The sequence below is a fragment of the Chenopodium album genome, chromosome 12 (assembly GCF_948465745.1).
Source record: "Chenopodium album chromosome 12, dcCheAlbu1.1, whole genome shotgun sequence".
Classification (NCBI taxonomy): Eukaryota; Viridiplantae; Streptophyta; class Magnoliopsida; order Caryophyllales; family Amaranthaceae; genus Chenopodium; species Chenopodium album.
In genome coordinates, this window is record NC_137845.1 from 15,663,895 (window position 1) to 15,680,947 (window position 17,053).

A 17,053-nucleotide genomic window follows, 5' to 3' on the forward strand; every position below is an offset into this window, starting at 1 on the left:
AGCGTGACTCAGAGAATTACGTGCGCCACTTGACGGTGCGGCTCTAAAACCCTAAACCTAGATTCCTACGCCTAAAATAGGGGTTTTCGTTCAACCCTAAAGAGGATGGAAAAATCAGAATTCTAACCCTAGCATTCTCAAAACCCTAATCTCTCAAGTTCTCTTACTATCATACTACTTTTCTTCTCTCTTCCTAAATAATTTCCAACCCTAATTGAATCCATTGAAGTCCTTGGAGGTACGAAGAAGAAATAAATTCCATAAACGCATTAAACGGAGATTTAACATAAAAAGAAGAACGGTTAGTTTCCTGAGCACTTAAATAAATCACCTTTCTTTTATTGTTTAAATAACTTTAATTGAATAAATAGTGTTGTTTGATCACTTTAAACAACTTTTAATTAATTAATTCATATAGTATTCTTGTGTTAATCAAGACTAGAATTTGAGTAATTAATTGATTGTTTTATCACCTAAGTCAAGGCAAACATTGTTTATTTCTTGTTCTTTTCACGAATTTGAATAACAAAAGAATAACGACTTTTGCAATGTAATTCCTACGTGATTAATGCTTGTAAATAAAATCCGAACTTAGTTTTTAGGAGCCACATTGTATATATTGTTTGGTGATGAAATTGTGAAAAGGAAAAGCTAGTAGAGGCCGCACTAGGGCTAGAATAGCGATTCCTCCCTAAAAGGAACGTTATTTTCGTACCCTCGCTCCCGAACTCATTTCTGGTACACGTAGACCAATTTGGGCATGGTTAAACTTACGATTCATGCTAAATATCCCTTGAACTCTACTTGGGAGAAAGGCATGAACGAGGTTTATGATTTTTCCTAAAACTTATTGGCGACTCCTACTTGTTTCTTACAAAAAAGTGTAATGATAGGTCCCCCAATAGTCAGGAATTCAAATCCTAATATACCCTAACAAGTGTGAAGTCCTAGGCTTTTAAAGGGGCATGGGAATCTAAGGAGAAGGATCCCCTAAGATGGGCACACCCTCCTTACATCGTTCATCATCGGGTTTGGTTTTACGGAAACATTTTTAGGTGTCTACAGTAGGCATGTTGGTACTAGTAATAAAGGTATTGGTGATACTGGTACTAGAGGTATTGTTCTCGATCTTTTCAGCAGAGAAGAGACCTCAAAATGCAGAAGTATGATAGAACTCATGATCATTGCAAAGCTAAAGACCATACTATTCAAGAATGTTTAAAGCTTATTGGCTATCATGAATGGTGGACTACCTTAAAAGGAAAGGTTCATAGTTCTGTCAAGGCCGTTAATGTTGTTTCTGGTATTCTTTGCAGAGCTCCTATGGGAATTGGTGAATCTAATACTTCTGCTGGTTCGGCTCCTACTATGATTTTTACAGTATCAGCAAGTAATGAAGATGATGCGGTCTAACAAAGAGATACCTTCTTATCCTTTGTTTTTAGTCAACTTTGCAGGTATCATTTTTGTGTTTAATGCACAATTGATGAAAAAGAAGTTTGATAAGAATGCATGGATTATAAACACAGGAACATTTGATCATATGGCCTTAAATCTAACATTATTCACTACTTTACAGCACTTTAAATCAAATATCACTATAGGCCAGATTGTCTGATGGAACAATTAAACATGTTAAGTTTTCTAGTACAGTCCAATTAACACCGAAATTACCATATCAAATGTACTTTTTATCCTTGAATTTAAACACAGTCTTTTGTCTGTTAGTCAAATGCTTGAACAATCAGGTTTATTAGCTATTTTTAGAAGGATTCTCGTGTTTTTTAGAACCTTGCAACTAAGCAAAGGAAAAGATATGGATTCAAAATTTCTAGTTTATACAAATTTTTTAGATCTGCATCAACAGTTTCTTATCATATTCATGAGTCTTATTCTATTGTAAATAATATCATTACCTCTAGTTCAAATTAAATAAACCTAGTATTGTTGTTTTTTTATGCTAGGTTAGGTCATCTTTCAGTTAGTAAAGTGAAGCATGATTCTAAGTTGTTTTCAGGTAATAATACTTGTGATTTTAGCTGTGAAGTATATGTATATTTGCTAAGCATCACATGTGCTAAGATATTTGAAGGCTACTCTGAATTATGGATTGCTCTTTGCTGCAAATACTGAACTAAAGATTTTTGCTTACTGTGATGCTGATTGGGGAGCTTGTACAGATGTGGCAGATCCTTAACTATATGTTTTGTGTTTTGGGGAAAGTCTTTGGTGTCTAGGAAAACCAAGAAGTAGAAAGTGGTTTCTAAGAGTTCTACTGAACCTGAATACATAAGTATGAGCCAAACTACAGAGATGTGGTTTGGATTGATGGTTTGTTTAGAGACTTGCTTGTAGAAGTTCCCAAACCCATTACATTGTTCCGTGACAATGTTGTTGCCTAACCTATTGCAGATAACCCTTGATTTCATGAAAGGACAAAGCATCTAAGAAGGAAGCATTTCATCAAGTGAGAGAAAATGTTCAATTGAGATTCATTTCAACTTCTCATGTTAGTTTTACCTTATAGCTTGCTGATATTATGATCAAGCCTTTGGGCACTGATCAACATAGATTTCTTTCACATAAGATTGGTCTTGTTAGCTAGCATGCAATTTAAGATTGGCTTAGTTCTTCACCAAGTCAATCTTGAGAGGGGGATGTTGAGCTAGTTGCCACGCTGGCAATCCGTGCAGGCATTTCTGTTATGGTTCATAATAGAATTTTGTTAGCTTGTTTTTCATAGTAATTTTCTATTTATAGCTTCTAGAATCTTCCAGTAATAATAGCAAAGTTGTATATATAGGTTGTAAGGTATAGTAGTTGAAATCGATCATTTATGACATAATGAAATAGATTTATGATTTCTCTCTCTCTAGATTTCTTTTGTCTTCTCTCTTTTCTCTGAGTTATGTGGTTTGTATTAATTGATTTGAATAACTAATTATATTATCTTAATGTATAAATAAAAAGTATTTGGTAAATAACTAATTTCTTAAACTTGTTTCGGTATGTAAAATGATTAATAACAACAATTACATATTTTAATTGTGATAGAGTTTTAAGTTAATAAGGATAAGTTGTTAACATTTCACCTTATAGTACTTGAATAAGCTCATGATAAAAAAGCTCCTCCAAACAACTTATTGAAAATGAGTGTATTTTGTGGAATAAAAGTTTTGAATTAGCACACCACCAACCCGTTCCCCCTAATTAGCTTATTGTAGTGGTCAACTTGTTAATATGCATGGGTTAAATCAGCTAAATTTTCCCCAATAAGCTCTCCATCAAACACCCTCTATGACATTTTTTTTTGTACTCTCTTCGTCTTAGAAAAATTGACACAATTAAATTCAACGCACATGTCAATATATTAACCTTTTATACATCTATTAATTAGTCTATTACTTATAAATTTACCTTTTTTTTTCTTTTTTTATAATGCAATTTACCTTAATCTTGAAAATACTTTATGACAAGTTTTGATGATTTACCATTAAGGTAATACACAATCATGTAGAATCTTATTTTATATTTGTCTTAACTTAAACTATCATAATACTAATTTCTATAACCGTTATTTTGAAAATTAAAGATATTAGTGATTGAATTAATGCATTAGCTAGTGTGAAATCAGAAGTATTGCAATTAAAATAACTAAGAAAGTACATAGTAATTCCTAAGTTGGATATAACAACACTAGATAGATATGAATTCCAATTTATTTAATTAATTATTAAATTTAAAATCCGAACAAAATTTGAAAATTAATTATTACGTATTAAATATTAGTAAACATATACTCGTATAAAACTTGATATTCTAAAACTTTATTTATATGTAGTACCCATTTAACAACATAATACATGATAAAGTCTTTTCTTTTGAAAATTTTAAAGCAGAGGAGGATGTACATGTACCAAGCTTGGTACATCCAGCTTTTCATTCTTGAAAAAAAAAAAGAAGCGGAAAGAAGATACTATTATTATTTAAAGAACATCCAACTTTTGAGTTTTTATACTGAATTATTTACTGTGTACTTGAAGGAATTTGGAAATTATTTTCCATATTAATAGGATCTCAATTTAGTATCTTGTATATTCCTCCATACTTTAAATATTGTGAAATTCCAAAGATCGAAAACGACGGATGCGCGCACATTCAGAATTTTATCGTGATTTTCATCACCATTTTATTAATGGTGTGAATGATGATTTGTAGGTTGAATTTGAGATCAATGTGACAAAAAGGTTAAAGATTATGTTTTTTTTATAAATTATTGTTATGTTCATTGTTATTAATAACTCTAAAATTAATGTTGAATTTTAAATCAATTCACATGTTCTGTTTAAATATAATTTATGTTCATTTATTTCTTTTTCTTTTGTATCTTTTATGCGCTTTTGTTATATCCCTTATGTTCTTTTGTTTTATCCCTTATGTAGTTCTTCTAAGTTTTTGTTATTTTTGTTAATCTTGTATGTGTTTTAGCGCTGATGTTATTTGAATTCAGCCCTTACGTCCTTTAAATTTAGCTCTAATGTTCTTTGAATTTAAGTATTATATACTTTGAGTTATTGATTGATAAATAATTTATGTTATAACATAACTCTTAAATTAGTTTATAACGCTATTTTTAATTATTATAATGTTAATTTTGAATATGATTTAAAAAATTTTATGTTTTTCTTAAAAAATAATCATCATTTAATAACTACTTTTTCCGTTTTTTAATACTTGCAATACTTCCCTAAAATGGAAATGTCACAGTACTTGCAACACACTATAAATGGAAAGTCATTTTGGGGAAAAGTTATAATATTTCCTTTATTTAAATCACATGGCCTACTAGATTACACTCCTAACAACCACTCACCGCATTTTAAAGTGTATTATATCATATATGTGAACCCCACATTTCTTAAATATCGTGAAAAAGTGTGTGTTGTAACTATTTAAAAACGGGGGAAATACCTAATAACTATGTACTACATTGGTTTTTTTTTTTTTTTTTTTTTTTTTTTTTTTTTTTTTTTTTTTTTTTGAAATAAGGATCATGAAGATTGATAACAATATTCTTTTAATTGGGACCTGCTTTATTGATGATTGATTTCCAAATCTAAAGAACATCCTTAATATTAATAGAGAACATGATAATATTAATTATTATATAATGAAAATTATCTATATTTATCCACCATGATCTAAGGACAAAATTCAAAAAATATTTTACAATAAGTAATGAACATTATGTGACAAATAAAAGTACATTAGATGTACACTTACAATCAATAATGAACATGTAACGACATTTACAATAGTTGTTCAAAAGATTAATAAAGATCATTATCATATATAATAATCGACATATGAAAAGAATATAGTGTTAATAGCTAATTGTACATTACAAACAAATATAAAATACATCATGTTTTCTGATAAGAAATATTATTTAACAGTATGTTTTTTCACTGTAGATATATATTCATTACAATTTAACATTATGTTCTTTTCACTATAGCTATATGTTCATTAAATTTTTATAATATGTTCTTTTCGGATGTACCATGCGCTTCATGGAGGCGTCTCTAAAACCATTGATTACTTTTCTTTACCATGACTTTCTCATATTTTTTTTTCGTTTTCTTATTTTGTGACAAGGATAACAGAGCATCTCTCATCTTCTTCAATGTGAATAGCATACTACATTTCATGAATTTGATAAAATGAAAAAGCATTTCCAATTTTAATATAAAATATTGACATCAAAATATGTACATAAATATATCCTAAGAAGACATTTGTTGATGGAGTTGTTGAGGGTGCTTTCTCAAGTTCTCATCATCTCCAAATAAAGAGCGATCAAATTGAAGTTCGATAGTTCGTTGTACCTTCTACTATATTCTTTTTTACATGCGTTCTTGTGCTTTCTCTCTTCAAAAATTCAGAATACCATCTTTGAGACAACTTAGGGTGTCTTATTAGATTCGGATCATTAAAATCAATATAGTATATACCGAAAGTATAATCAAAAGCCGAACAATAGTTCATATACATCCATAAGTGACCATACAAAGTACCCTCTAGTGTTTGATCCATTTCTGCAAGGAAAAATTAAAATTAATATAGTAAAATGAGTTAATAACTTAATAATAATTGGTAGGAATATATGATGTATTGATATATCTATGTAAGTACATGAACAATGTCATATTCTGAGTTAGAACAAAATATTATTAGTGGGCCTATTAATTACAAAATAGTGGGCCTATTAATAGTTTTGGTAGAAGCAAATTGGGTCCATTTGCAATTGATCCTTCGTAAGACTCGTAACAAAAATAATTAGATCACGATATTGTCCTATGATTATCCTAGGCTTAAATGTTGTAATAAGTCTTGTTTCTTGCATAAGACAGACTTACATTAAATTTTATGATAATATGGTCAATTTAAGAGTAGTTTTAACAACTTTTAAAGTAAATTTAATCCCTTTAAGGATAATTTTTAATTTGGTTAACTTCTAATAAGAGTTACTAAAGCTACCTAAATTCTTTCTTAAAAAAAAAAAAAAAAAAAACCCCTAAATTCTAATTTCAACTTAAATAAGTTCTAATAAACTTTACGAGTAATAAGTTTAGGTAAATAAAACATACTTCCTCAATTTTATTTATAAGAGAAATGTTTCTCTTGTAAACTATGTCAATGCAAAACTTTGACCTATAACGTCTTGAAATATTAATAAGTAAAAATTATAACAATTGAATATTAATGAATTATTCATTAAGACAAGTTCAACAAGTATCCACAAAACTACATTTATACTTACGTATAAATTTGAGATATTAGTTAATGATTAAAAAAAAAGAGATATTAGTTAAAGTAAATTAAATGAATAATACAAAAAGTCAAATCGTTTTATTTATTTAAATATGGAGAAAGTATTTAAAATATTTTTAAAATGCACATGTGGAAAACCCAATAATATATAACGGAGTATTAAGTATAATATATAATTTTTTTTAGTACTCTGTACTCTGTAATTTTGTATACTCCATTTGTCCCAAAATACTTGGGATGTTAGGGTGGATACGTAGTTTAAGAAAATAATAAGAAAATTCATTTAAAATATTTGGTTTTTTTTTTTTTGAAGAAATTTAAAATATTTGTTTATTGTATAAAAGATTCTCTTTAGTATTTTTATATTGTAAGAAAATAACAAGTGGGGGTAGTAAGGAGAGAAAATGTGGGATTTAATTGGATTTTGGGGTTTGTGGTCCCAAAAAGAGTATAGGAAATTATTTTTTTTATTAGTGGTCTCATTCTATATTTAGTAACATGTCAAGTATTTTGGGATAGACGAAAATGAAACCGTATCAAGTATTTTGGGGTGAAGGGAGTATTAGTTTAGTCCCATAATTTGATGTCTATTTCTCAAAAAACACGGTAATTAAGGAGAACGGTGGAAGTAGAGGAGTATTCTATTAAAAATATTAAAAGTAGAGAATATTGTATGGGAATAATAAAAAGTAAAGAATATTATATGAAAAAAAGAAAAAGTAAGGAATGATTTGTTGGATATATGTGTGGATTTTGTATGGAAAGATAAAAAATAAGTAATGATTATAGGTTATTTTTAGAAATAGGAACAACATTTTGGGACACCCAAAAGGAATACAGGCACGAAATTATGGGACGGAGAGAGCAAATAGTAAAAAAAAAAAAAAAAAAAAAAAAAAAGTAAAATTAAACACGTAAATGATGCAACAAATAGCCGGTATCAATATCATAGGATTCAATATAGGCTATATAGAGCCTTACCTCATAGCATTAAGCAAACTCCCAATATGGGATTGTAAATATTCAACCCTGAATTGATCATTTATAGATGTATTATAATTTGCCACTTGACCTGCAACCAATTTACATTTTAACTACAATTAATTTATACTCAAAACATATTAAAGATAATAATAAATAATAAAAAAAAATAATAATAAATAAAGAAAAAAGGAATACCATTTTCATGGATATAGATAAAAGGATTTTCATAAATATCCTTGTAATATTCCAATACTCGCTCGAAACCCCATGGTTCATTTGGAAACATAAACTAGGAATTATATCACAATTAAACATGTTAGACATAAATAAATCAAGAATAATACACAAATACAACCACATCATAATGAAGATGTTTGATTTTAAAACTCACCTTTTTTGGCAATGCATCGAAATCAAAAACTGTAAGAAAGAAGGTTATTAGTATTTGACATAAATTTCTACAAATAAATACATTTCTAGGGCAAAATTGACCTTAATAATCTTAATTATGATAGCTTCGGACGCCACATATTATAACTTTTTTTTTTATTTATTTTTTATTTTTTTACGGACATACTCCCTTCGTCTCAAATTACTCGCAACGGTTTGACTTTTTGCACTATTCACACATCTTCCTTTGACCATCTTTTTTAACTATTATATGAAAGTCAATGTAATCATGTTAGATATTGTTGGGTCTATTTAAATGTATAGTTTCTTAATATAAACTTTTTATAACTTATATAAATATATAATAAAATATATCAACGGTCAAAGATATGCATCGACAAGCGTGTCCAGTCATAATGTTGCAAGTAAAGTGGGACAGAGGGAGTAATTTTTATTTTTTAACATTGAAAATGAAAACAACACCAACATGACTATTTATAGGGTTGTCAATGTCACAAATGACACCCGTTGTAAAAGTTGGTGCAACAACTTTTGTGTGTGGCTAGTCACACCGTGTGGCCAGCTAATAAACAAGTAACCCAACCGAATAGCGTCTGACTGGCTAAGTAACTCTGACCAACCGAATAGCCTGTGACTGGTCGAGTAACTCCTGACCAAGTAATCCCGACCAATCTTTAAAAAAAAAAGTAAAAAATGTGCTCGTGTGACCAGCCACATATAAAAGTAAAAGTTTATGAAGTTTTGGTGATTAGATAAAGTTAGTGCAATAAGTCATAGTTGATTTTAAGTTTTTTACTTGATAAAAAGTACTTAGAAGCATACATATCCACTCCACTTCCATGTCACCAAAATAATCTCTTGGTCTTGGATTTATGGAACTGTTCATAGAGTTGTCCGCGACTGTCATGATACTATAGTAATTAACTCCAATAAAATCAAATGATCCCTTCAATAATTTTGATTCTTCTTTGGTGAAAGTAGGCAATTTGGTGCCAGCATTTTTCTTCATTATTTCAGGATAATCACCATATGTCAAGGGATGCATAAACCTAAAATATGAGCATCAGAACAAGGGTAAAAGTTAGCATGCCACAATATTTTTATATCTTCAGCTAATAGGCAGGGCCGGCTAAGGCCTATGCAAACAGACCCTTAGCACGGGGTCCCGTAATATTGACGGCCCAATATTTTCGGAGCCCAATTGTTTTAAAAAAAAATTCCATTTCCTCCGACTTCTTGTATTCACGCGAATCAGAGCTAAATAAACACAATTATACCAAATTCCTATAACTTAATTACCCCCATCAATGCATTGCAATTCCCATAAAGTTCAAGCACAAATGTAAAATATTTTCATTTTCAACTATTTATAATTGAATGATTGGATTGCCATATTTAATATGTTCCTTGACAGAGTAATTAAAAAATAAAAAGCTGGAAAAAAAATTGAGTTTATTTTTTCATTATTATAATTGTATTTTTTTTTTTTTTATATAAGAACCTTATTTTAAGATTAGAACAGGCCCTGAAAATGTTTAAGACGGTTTTACTAATAGGTTAAGTATAAGCATTAGATATACTCCGTATTTTTAAAATTTCATTATTTCGGGACTAATAGACATGGTCAACAATTAATTGCCTAGTTGGTATAACTAGTTGTTGAATTAGTACGTTCATGCTTATTGTATTTACTTTTAGCTTTTTAATATATTGTAGTTAGCTTTTAAGACTGCGTCTATTATAATTCTTTAATTTGGAGCTTACCAGCCAATAAGAAAATCGTAGGCTCTTCGAGCAGCATCTACATCTTCTCGTGTGTTCGTAGCAGGAGACATATGGTAGGAAAGGAGATTCATCCCAACAAATCCATGTTGTTTGGCCTACATCCAATTGTGTTAATAACATACATATAAAATCATGTAGAAAAAAGGCGTAATAAAACATGATATCATATATTCATACCTGATACTTTTCCTTATACAACCTAACAGCAGATCCATGAGCCAACAATAGAAGATGAGCAGCAATATATGGTTCAGTCGTCGAGTCTCCTCTACTACAATTATATGGTGCGAAAGGGGGAGAACATCTTCCTGGAGGTGTATTCCCTACGTCGTAGCCACCAAAGACGAAGATATTCGCCTCGTTGAAAGTTGTCCATTGCTGAACCCTATCACCAAATTCTCTGAAACAAATGTCTGCATATGCTGTGAAATCTTCTCTGCATTCACATATCATCCATCACAGAAAAATTATTAGTAGGTGTTAAAAAAATAAAAAAAAATAAATTAAATAAAAATTGACACCAAATTAATTAGAAACTATAGAATAAGATCATACTAGACCATGTTTGACAAATTAAAGTGAATTTAGGAGCTTATAAACTGTCCCCTGTAGGTCACATAATGACTTATAGAGTTATATAGTGTCAAATATGGATGATTCTATGGTGTCATTTTTAAAAAAATGACACCATAACATGATGAGGTGTCATGTTATGATTGGTCTATTTTTTATTTATTTTTAAATACCTAAATATACTATACATGTATGTATAATTGTGAATACGTTTATTTTATAATAGAATACGTAATTATGGTTTTTTAAAATCTAATTTATCTTAATAAAATCATTTTCAAAAATTAAATTAGAATTACAATTTAGAAAAAAAAAAATTTATCATTGTTCTTCGTTGTTCTTCATTCATGATAGTTTTGACTAATGTATAATCTATTCGCAACGCAGACCAAAATTTCGACCAAAATTCTGTCCAAAATTCCATTCAAATTCGGGTACAAATTTCGTTAAGGGTTCGATTGATGATTTGATTAATGTAAAAATCACTTTATTTAATAGTTTTGAGAATGGAAAAAGCCTTAGGAGTGTGTATTATGATGATGTAAAATGCAGAATTTTTCAGTTTTTTTAACGTCAATGGATAACGAGGGTTTGCTCTTCAATTTAGAGTTCGAGTTTTTTTTTATTTTTTTCGCACTGTTTGATCCAGAATTGTGTTTTGCGATTTTTGTAATATGTTTGTGATTAGGTAATTACCTGTATTTAGTTAGGTCATTAACTGTATTTATTTAGGTCATTACCTTAAAGTTTTAGTTATATATAATTAGGTTATTACTTGTAGTTGGAATATGTAAGGCATTCATTAGTACTCGTACTAGTTTTGGTCATTAATTAAAAATTAAGTTTTATGTTTTAATTGGAATCTGCTCGTTCTCAAGACATTCACATGAATTAGCCAACAATTGCGTTGGGTAATCACAATTTTACGCTAATTGTATAACAAAAAAATGATTTAAGGAATTTTTATCTTATCATTTTTGCAAAAAAATATTTATGTATCATTATCTTATCATAGTTTGAAAAAAATATTTTTGAAATTTTTATCATATCATTTTAGCAAAAAAATATTTATGGGATTATTATCTTATTATATTTTGGAAAAAATATTTTTGAAATCTTGGGCATATATATTAGTGGCTATAATTTTGAGATATTCCTAAATTAGTATATTGTTCTTTATCAAATCCTGCCACGTTCATAAGTAGAGTTTTACTTATTTTTCTTTTTTCACGTTCAATTGTAGAATCATAAGTAGATTAGAGTAATAATTATTTTGGTCATCATTGAATGATCACATTTTTTTTTGTTATGATCTATATTTCAATCTACTTCACTAGAGTATTTATGTGACCTAAAGTTAATTTCATTATCTAAGGCGATGTTATTGAGTATGTGAGTTGGGATATATTCTATTAACCTTATTTTCACTTATTTTAGGTATAATAAATTCAGATTAGTTCAAATCAGTTCAGTTTAAATAAACTAAATTCTGATAAGGGTTACCTTTGTACAATATTTAAACTAAAATAAGTTTTAATAAGGTCTAATAAGTTCAGATCAGTGAAAACCATATGAATAGAATACACCCTTGCTTTGTTGTTTTGCTTAGTTTGTCAAAATAATAGTGGTTCTCGCCTTAACTTTAGCCTGACCATAGAGGCTCAGTTATGAAAATGGCTTGGCAAACCAAATTTTTAATTCTAGTTACAAAATTAATGCTCATGCATGTCACAAGGTAGTAGCTAATCAATGAGACACTAACTAAGGGTTTGTTCGCATTTAGTGAACTGAGCTGAACTGAACTGAACTGAATATAGCTGAAATTAATATTTTATGAGAGAAAGAAATTAGGAGCTGAACTAAACTGAACTGATTAAAGCTAAAATTAATATTTTATGAGAGAAGGAAATTAGGAGCTGAACTGAATTGAATATAGCTGAAATTAATATTTTATGAGAGAAGGAAATTAGGAGCTGAACTGAAATGATTGGAGCTGAAATGAACTGAACTGAAATTAAGCTGAAGTGAACAAGCCCTAAATACGAAAGAGATTAGCTTGAAAACTTAGTTATATTGGAGTTGGTCTTAGCTTTCCCTGCGTATGTCTATCCTAGTTGAAATAGATGTGGGGACAGAGAGTGTACAAATTAATTTCATGTAGAGTGTCTAAGATCAAGATTAACAATGTCTTGATCTAGAGACTTTTTTTTGTCCCATATCACATTACAATTTTAAGGTTTTTACTATTGTTCAATTTTGATACGACTATATTCAGGATAAAGAGTGGCTATGCTTCCTAATTAAATTTTTTTTTAAATAAATTATCATCTTAAATCGTAAGGTACAATACCAATTATCTTACCTTGATACCTCAAACTATATTTTGTAGTTACAAAGTGATCCAATCCTGATAAATAGAGTATTGTAGGTTGGAAAAACAAATAAAAAAGAAAAATCCCCTGAAATATTACCCTAGTAAACCTTTTGATATATATATATATATTTTTTTTTTTGACAAATCCATTTGATATAGACAACAGGTAATAACAAAAAATAAAAAATGTCTGTACTCCTAACAACATTTTTATAAACACTTTTGATGCACAAATCTTATAAGTCACCGTTTTTACAAGTTTATAGAAATAAGTCTTGCATAAATATATATTAATTTTGTGTAGAAATGACCGTTTATACAATATTTTTATAACCATTGTGTGTATGTTTACTTTGGTTCGATGTTTTTTATGGCATTAACTTTGTTTTAGGTTCTGACCTGCTAATAATTTTGTTATTAATTTGGAATTCTTTAGGTTCTAACCTATTAATAATTTGGTTATTGCCTATGATAATTTTCTGTTGGTTCAGATCTATGTCCTCTTGTTTTGCCTTTTTTTTTTTGAGAATTATTACTAATACTTCATACATAACACTAATTCACTGAAAGGTTCATTCTACCAAAATATTACTTTGATAATATAATATATTATAAATAATAATATAATACTCCGTATATGGTATAAAATTTTAAAAAAATATTATATGGTAATTATCTTGTATAATATGAGTTTAAAAAAATATAAATAATTAACAAAGATTTCAGTTACAATAGATAATTTTTCTAAATTAATAGAAAGATGTTGGACGCTTTTATAGGCATTACTGTTTTTTTTTTTTTTTTTGGAAACCATTTATAGGCATTATTTAAGGAGTATTAATTTGTGGAAAATATACCCAATATATTATAATTAATAATTAAAACAATTAAACTTAATTGATAATAATGGCAAATAAGAACTGAATAACAAGTGATTAACAAAGAATTTTAAATAAAAATTCCCTAGTATAAGATATGTATTAGTGGAAAACATATCATATAATAAAGTAGGAATGATTACAACAAAAGAACTTTTAATAACCCTTTCAATAAAAATAAACCTCCACTTAATATTCTTCCCACAATCTCAGAGACAGCGACGGTCTAGGAGAAGTGTCGGGCGTACATTGTAAGTATGGACTAAATTTGAGCACCAAAAAAAAAAAAAAAAGTATAGACTAAATTTCTTTGTAATTTTGGTCTAATTACAAATATATCAGTATATTATTTTTTTTTGACAAAATATAAGTATATTATATTAGAGTGAAAACGTATATCATAATTTAATTTTCTGTCAGGTCCATAATATAATAAGGTTAATACCATAATATAAAAAAGACTGTTTTCTTATGTGATGACCAAAGATAGTTTAGGTCATTACCTAACCCACAAACAACTTCGAGAAAACTTGAGTACATTTATCAGATCAAACAGGGGTTGCGGTTGTTAAAAAAATGCGACCACTTCATCTTCTACAAAATTGATACTCTTTGTTCTTTGACAAAATTGCACAATTTGAGTCCACATAAATCATATTTTCGAACCATTTAAAGCGGAATTTTTCATTTGCAAATAATTATAAATGCGATTTGTTATTGAGATTTTTTATGAACGAAAACTTAAAATTAAAAACTGCAAAAAACAAAATGCAAAAACACAATTGTTTTCGAAATTTTATCACGATTTTAGCAATTATTTGTGAAATTATCAACAATTAACATTAAATTCGGGAATGGGGGCTAATCTATGGTATGATTGATGAACGATGATGAATGATGAGCCATGATGAACGATGGTGAGTGATGGTGAGTGATGAAGAACGATGAACGATAAGATGAACAATGATAAACGATGATGAATAATTTTGACATAGATGATGAACAATGATAAAGGATGATGAAAATTTTTGATGTAGATGATGAATGAATTTAATTTTATGATTTATAATTATAATTATAAATTCGAAAATTAATTTTTATTATAAAAAAAAGTTTTTCATAATTTATAATTATGTATTTCTAAAAAAACACATGTATTAAAAATAATACAAAAAAATACAATTTTAATACATTATGGACATTAAAAATAATTCAAAATGATAATAAAAATACAAAACACGATCCAATTAGATTTTGCCACATCAGAAAATTGTGGTGTCATTTTTAAAGAATGACATTATAGAATTTTTAGTCAAATAAGGTAAATAAAAACTCCATTTATTTGTTTGAAACCAATATTTGCGACTATTTGTTAATGTATATGTTATGAAATGAAAGTGTATAAAAAACTAATTATTATGACGAAGTACCTACATGATCCTTCGATTGAGGAAACCTCCGTACTCATCCTCAAGGACCTGGGGTAAATCTGTGTGCATTAGGGTAACATGTGGCTCGATTCCTGCGAGTTTGAAGTGAATTTAACCCTCTATAATCCTATCATATAGCTTAATTAACATTTTTTCAAAGATGTTAATACAATGTACTTCAATTAAAACGTGTTTACAGCTAGAAAATTATTACCATGGTTAATGAGTTCATTGATGAGGTTGTTGTAGTATCTTAAACCTTTTGGGTTAATAGCTCCTCTGCCATCTAAAAGAAAATTAAGAAAAAGTTTAAGTTTATCTAAATCATAAACTTAATTATTGATTAATTTGATAAATATGGTGGTAAAGTATGAAAATTGGTACTTGGAATTAATCTCGACCAAGAGATTGAAAATCGGTAGGCATCCAATCCTGTCTCTACCATGAGTTGAACATCATCCTAGTACCATTAATCATAAACATTAATAGATAATAATTCAAGAATTATTCCAATTGATCATCCTAATACCATTAATCATAAACATTAATAGATATTAATTCACGAACTATTCCAATTGAATTAAGTACATTATTCAATTATATCTATTAATCTGTTAGCCATCTTCTATTTTTGTTTTTTGTGTTAGCCATCTTCTATTGGAATTAGCCATCAAGACCTATTCCAATTCAATCAAGAACACATCTATTAATGTGTAAGCCATCTTCTATTGAACACAACCAATTGAATCAAGAACTATTCCAATGGAATAAGTCTTATGTATTAGCCATCTTCTACTTTTGTTTTTTCTCTGTCAAGTACAAGTTGTGCAACTAGGTCCAACTCATATGTTCAACTTTATTACCATAGGGATAAAGTCAAATTAAATCACAAACCATTTCTAAAACATTTCAAAATAGTACGTGTACCCATTTTTTAAAATTTTATTTGAATAACTCATATAATGATACCAAAAAAAAAAAAAAAAAAAAAAAATAAAAATAAAAAAATAAATAAATAAATAAATAAATAAATTGTAAAACTAAGTACTCGTATTAATAATCACCTTGTATTTGTGATATTGATCACATGTCACGTCTGGATTATGAGTTCCATGCCCTGAAAATTTGAATGTGCACTTAAAACTAGGAAATTGTATGATAAATATTGGTATGTAACTATCAACTATGTACTACATTTCATGCAAAATGTTGCAAAATGTTTGAATTTATTATTTGAATCGATATTATGAAACTGCAGTTAAAACAAATCTAATAATAATACTACTCTATTAACTTTGTAACTTTGAGGTATTATTTGTGAGATATAAAATATTCCAAAATTACAACTAAAAGTTAACGGAGGTTGTAATATTTTATATGACTATAATTTGTATATTACCAAATAGGTATAATATTATGAAATCGAAATACTAAGAACAATAGTCGAAGCACTCAATGAAAGCTTACTATTTTGATGAGCAAAAGTATCATAAATGCTGCGCGTCCTTCCATCCTCCAACGCTGCTCCCTCAACCTTTAGATATTACAAAACATGAAAGGTTTACAAATGAGCACATTTTTTTGGGATACTCGATAAGAAACACGAGCAGTTTATTTTATAACAAACGGAGTATAAATGTTCGTACAATATTAAAGAAACTTGATAAAAAAAATGAAACGAAACAGAGTACCTGATAGGCAGAGGTACTAGCACCAAATATGAAATCCTTAGGAAAGTCGTAGCGATTATAGTGTTTGTCCCCAAGAACTGTTTCTCCAACCAA

The 17,053-nt window shown here is 28.5% G+C and overlaps 1 protein-coding gene across 1 annotated transcript; it reads right to left on the reverse strand.

Moving 5' to 3' along the window:
- Positions 1 to 6,025: 6,025 nt before the first annotated feature.
- Positions 6,026 to 15,824, reverse strand: LOC145570411 (beta-glucosidase 11-like). The gene is made up of 10 exons (XM_081629484.1): positions 15,654 to 15,824; positions 15,484 to 15,555; positions 15,274 to 15,361; positions 10,192 to 10,450; positions 9,994 to 10,109; positions 9,026 to 9,278; positions 8,014 to 8,107; positions 7,816 to 7,906; positions 6,697 to 6,707; positions 6,026 to 6,105 (listed from the first exon to the last, which is right to left on the reverse strand). The coding sequence occupies exons 1-10, from the start codon at positions 15,712 to 15,714 to the stop codon at positions 6,026 to 6,028; spliced, it is 1,125 nt and encodes a 374-aa protein (XP_081485610.1). The 5' UTR covers positions 15,715 to 15,824.
- Positions 15,825 to 17,053: the final 1,229 nt, after the last annotated feature.

Excerpts from the sequence above, each read along its gene's own strand:
- LOC145570411 (XM_081629484.1), bottom strand. The coding sequence starts at position 15,714 with ATGGTAGAGACAGGATTGGATGCCTACCGATTTTCAATCTCTTGGTCG. Across the intron at positions 10,110-10,191 it reads TGTATAAGGAAAAGTATCAG|GCCAAACAACATGGATTTGT; the intron begins GTATGAATATAT and ends AATTGGATGTAG. Across the intron at positions 7,907-8,013 it reads TATCTATATCCATGAAAATG|GTCAAGTGGCAAATTATAAT; the intron begins GTATTCCTTTTT and ends AATTGGTTGCAG.